Source organism: Abramis brama, assembly GCF_963993115.1.
Source record: "Abramis brama genome assembly, chromosome: 6".
Taxonomy (NCBI): domain Eukaryota; kingdom Metazoa; phylum Chordata; class Actinopteri; order Cypriniformes; family Leuciscidae; genus Abramis; species Abramis brama.
Genome location: NC_139968.1, coordinates 5,149,275 through 5,154,274, shown reverse-complemented (window position 1 = coordinate 5,154,274; position 5,000 = coordinate 5,149,275). Strand labels below are relative to the sequence as shown.

Here is a 5,000-nt window from a genome sequence, read left to right as displayed (position 1 = left end):
AAACTCCTCCTACAGTTTTGATCTGATCCTCTTCAAATTAGGTGAGTGTAATCTTAAGGCCTTTACTAAAGGCACCGGGTGGCGGCGGCACGGGTGCGAGGGCCCTTTTCATCGCTGCTTGCAGCTTTAATTAATTCTGTGATTCCAGAAGTTATGTTCTATATACCAGTAACCATTGTAACATTTCCATTTCATTTAGGAAATATATATATTTTTTAAAATATTAAGTCAATAATTAAGATAGGAAATCTCTGTAATACAGGATCTGTTCATTCTTTAATAAAAACAAATGTTATATCAAACAATCAATAAACACTGAGAACAATCAATAAAAAGATTGTTTTTACATGTTGATTTTATGCATGAGCTTTTTAAAATTAGTTAAATTATTCTAGATTCATAAAATAATAATTTATTCATTTAAATACTTTTTTTTTTTAAATCAATTCAAATTTAAATTAAAATCATCCTCCCTGATTGAGAACCAATAACTTAAAGTATAGTAGGGCTGGTCCGAATACCATTTTTTGAGCTTCGAAGCTTCGGTAGTAATGAACATGGAATATTGGAAGCTTCGGAGAGAGGGTGCTGAACATATTCTTTTCTCTAATAAAGGCAGGAATCTCTATGTGTCTGTCTTACCATTTGCATTTTGATTATTTCGAGAACCCAATCGACTTCACAAGGGAGTGCAGTGTCGCATTTGGTGCAATATAGATAGAGACGCGACACGTTCAGAATGAATAAACTTTTAGTAAACTACAGAACAGCGCGAGCCTCACGCGGGCAGGGCTTATGCTCTGAGAACGGACACTGCACTAGTGATATAACACACACACACACAGGTCTGTTAACTTAAGTTTTTACTTTTAAGTTTAAGTTTAACTAACAAGTTACTTTTAAGGTAGTCTAATATTTTTCTGACTAACAAATTACTGACAAGTACTCACAGTAAAGGGTAGATTTAAATAAAGAAAAACGAAATTTAAATGAAGAAAAAAACAAAATTTAAATAAAGAAAATCGAATGTGATAAATCCATTTTGATTAATTTGAGTAAAAATGTGTTTTCTTTACCAAGAAAGTGGCAAGATGAAAACCACTATTTTCTGTTTCAAACTTTCACATAGCATCTTTAGGTTATAATAACATAAAAAATTCAAATCCAGATTTTGATTTTCAAAGATTTATTATAAAAACGGATTATTTTTCCCCAAAAATGCAATAAATTCATGACACTTTTTTTTTTCAAAATGCAATTAATCCATTGAATCAATATAAAAGTTATTTTTTATCATATTGAAACTGTTGAAATCAGCCATCGCTAAGAAATATCTCCTGAACTTTTTTGACGGTGATCAGCTCACAAAAACTGATTTTGCACGGGCACTTTGCACTGCTCCCTGAATCGACGCGCTTATTCATTTGTGGATGTAAACTGAATCTATAAGTCAGCTAAATCATGCTGTTTACTTCTGAATATTATATTTCATTCTGGTGCGCTTAACGTTATCGCTACTGTGTAAATGCTATTCACCAACTAAACATATCCTTTTCAATGCGTTCACAGTCTCTTTCACAAGCATCATTTGTAGTAGCCTATGCACAAACTGTTTGCTCAAGCATAGCGTTTTCTCAGAGTTCACGTTGTGCTTTCTACCATGCACAAATAAAATTGTCACTGAACTTTTGCTGTGCAATTGTAACAACTAGTGCAAAATGCCCGTGCAAAATCAGTTTTTAAGTGTGTTTTTAGTAATTGTTGGTTTGGTGTGTTTGAGTGCACATTGTTACAATTACACAGCAAAAGTTCAGTGACATTTTTATTTGTGCATGGTAGAAAGCACACAGTGAACTCAGAGAAAACGCTATGCTTGAGCAGACAGTTTGTGAAAATAGTGGTTTTCATCTTGCCACTTTCTTGGTAAAGAAAACACATTTTTACTCAAATTAATCCAAATGGATTTATCACGTTCTGGAACCAAACTATAATATTCAGAAGTAAACAGTGTAGCTGACTATGTGTTTTATGTCAGGATGTTTATTTTTAAACCACAGCCTTCTTGGGGCTTCTTTGACCGATACAACCCTCTAATGTCAGAATGTTTATTTTTAAACCACAACCTTCTAAAAATGATATATTTTACGATATCTTTAGCATTTCTCATCCAAACAACGTCAAACTTGGCACTGCACTTACTCGTGCCCGTAGCAAGACACCTGTCGAATTTGAAATCCATCGGACTAACGGTTCAAGAGATATGCGAGTAACAGACATATACACACACACACACACACACACAGACAGACAGACGTTTCTGTAATTTATAGATAGATGTGCACTCAAACACACCAAACCAACAATTACTAAAAACACACTTAAAAACTTATTTTGCACGGGCATTTTGCACTAGTTTCATAACAACAACACAGAGGTTCTTACTTGGTGGTCATGATGGAGGTCTCATTGATGTCCTCTGACCAGATGCGAGCAGTGCAATCCCCCACGGTCAAGAAGTTCTTCGGGAAGAAGGGGTTCCTCTGCAAGGCGTAAATGGGGCCATGGTGTCCGTGGTATGTGCCAGCAATCGACTCATTTGGGGTTTGCTTTAAATTGGGGATTCTGCATGAGACCACAACCCCCTGCTCTGTGCCCACCATAAACTTGGCCTTCTGTAATCAAAAGGGAAAAAACACATTTACGTTTTTAACATGAGTTTCCACAAGGGAACAGGCCACACAAAATGAGAACTGCTCTTACCATAGTCTTCTCAATCTCCATTGAGGTGGCAGAAAAGGCCATGTCGAGGTCTCCCTTCTGACTGGGGTCCAGCACGAGCCGCATGCTGGGCTCACTCATCTTTCGAATGTCCCAGAACAGCACCTGGTGTCATACAGATACTTCTGTGAGTTTACAGTACATTACATGACTAATTTGAAGGGTTTGTTATAGCTGTCCAGTGTCCAGTTCAAAAAGGTGCTGCTGTGAAATATTATTGGTTAATTTAACTGTTTGTAGACTGTTGTCACTGTGCACAGACCTGGCCATCTGTAGAAGCTGAGAAAACCTCATTGCACGTCAGTGACGGCATCCAGATGGCCTTGTAGACAGGACCTCTATGGCTATGCAAAACGCCGGACATCTGTACTGGCCGGCTGCCGCTCCGTGTGTCCCAATAGCCTGGAAATAGGGCAAACTTTCAGACTAGAGGACAGTAAAGACATCTAAATGGCACATAAACAGTAGACTGTAATGACTGCAACTCTGAGCTTGAGTGTGTCAGATCAGATGGACTAAAGAAGCCTTATATAACCATTCATAATAAAAACAGACCGATTTGTCCATTGTAGCTTCCCCCGACAAGGCTATGAACATCTCTGGGGCTGTACTCCAGACAAACCAGTGGAGATACAGGTTTCAGAGTCATCTCCGGTGTATGGCTTATTTCTGCAGTTGGGAATAAATAAACAAAATGATTACCAAAAGTGGCATGTGTGCCAGAATAATATATATATATGTGTGCATGACATACCAGTGTTCCATATATAGGAGTCAAAGCTCATGTTTTGAGGAGCTCTCTGAAACTCCAGGCAAGAGTAGGCAACCGCTAATTTATTATCCAACGGATGCCAGGACAAACTGGTAGCTGCACGCTTTTCTTTTTCATTATTCGGGTCTCTAGAGAAAATCACAAAGCATTTTGGTTACATTAGTGGGACAGAAATGACATACTGCGTCTACCTACCTATGACTAAACAAGGTGTCCATGTGCTCTAATGCACACGTGTGCTCACCTGAACACAATGATTGTTCTCGCTGATAGCTCTCGCTGATGGCTCGGCTGTGTTTTCTGCTCCACCCTCTTAGCTTCATAGCTGTCTGTGTATGTGTCAGCTTTGCTCTGCTTGAGACGGTCTTCCATGACCTGCAGCGGACAGAAAGACAATACTCCGACTCAGAATTACAATCACTTCATGAACTCTACTGAGGACCCTATCGGTACCTACTGCCTCTGTGAGAGTTAAAGAGCAGTCCTGAGAAAGATGGAGATAAAATCTGGAACCAAATTCAATTTAATTATCTCCCTGCTGTCTTCAAGGACTAGTGGCTTTCTTTCTTCCATTCAACTCAAAAGAAGTCTTGAAGATTGTAATTTATCTATGCAATTGCAATGAATGGAGACTACAGCTTTCAAGCTTTAAAAGGCAAAAGCACCTAAAAGTATAAAAGAATCCTACAAATGGTGTTGGCACTCACAGTAGCCATTCTCATGACCGCGTCCTGATAGCACTCGTCCTTCTGCACTTTCTTCCTGTAGCGGGCAGTTGCCTCAGTGTCTTCTGCATTAATGGCTTTCGGCCACCCCCCCTCTGTGTGGTTCATTCCACATGACACTGTCTCTGCATTCACCTAAACAGTACAAACAGACATTTTCATATCTACACCATGTCCTAATATCCTGGATAAAATATAAAAAAATAAAAAAAAATAAAAAAGGATGGAAATATATCTTGAATTAAAATCAGTTTTTGTGTGTGTTTTTAGTAATTGTTGGTTTGGTGTGTTTGAGTGCTCATTGTTACAATTACACAGCAAAAGTTGACAGTGACATTTTTATTTGTGCATGGTAGAAAGCACACAGTGAACTCCGAGAAAACGCTACGCTTGAGCAAACAGTTTGTGCATAGGCTACTACAAATGATGCCCGTGAATAAAATATAATATTCAGAACAGTGTAGCTGACAGAGTGTTTATGTCAGAATGTTTATTTTTAAACCACAACCTTCTAAAAATGATATATTTAACGATATCTTTTGCATTTCTCATCCAAACAACGTCAAACTTGGCACTGCACTTACTCGTGCCCGTAGCAAGACATAGGCTGCTGTCGGTAGCCTAAAAGAGGCCTAGAAATAGGGTTTCGTTCCGACAAACGGGGCACTACTTTTTCTTTTGCTCAATATGTTCAACGTTAATAAAAGGTATCCAAGCAAAAAGTT

At 38.3% G+C, this 5,000-nt stretch overlaps 1 protein-coding gene across 1 annotated transcript in view; it reads right to left on the bottom strand.

Annotated features, from left to right (window-relative positions):
• LOC311085831 (dynein axonemal intermediate chain 2-like) overlaps nt 1–5,000 on the bottom strand; it is a gene marked incomplete at its 5' end in the record, with an annotated part of 32,275 nt that overhangs the window by 2,347 nt on the left and 24,928 nt on the right. The window contains 7 exons of the mRNA XM_084118451.1: nt 2,443–2,672; nt 2,761–2,883; nt 3,041–3,180; nt 3,334–3,447; nt 3,533–3,678; nt 3,795–3,925; nt 4,258–4,410. Coding sequence (XP_083974577.1) covers nt 2,443–2,672; nt 2,761–2,883; nt 3,041–3,180; nt 3,334–3,447; nt 3,533–3,678; nt 3,795–3,925; nt 4,258–4,410 — 1,037 coding nt within the window. The remainder of the gene's footprint in view (nt 1–2,442; nt 2,673–2,760; nt 2,884–3,040; nt 3,181–3,333; nt 3,448–3,532; nt 3,679–3,794; nt 3,926–4,257; nt 4,411–5,000) is intronic.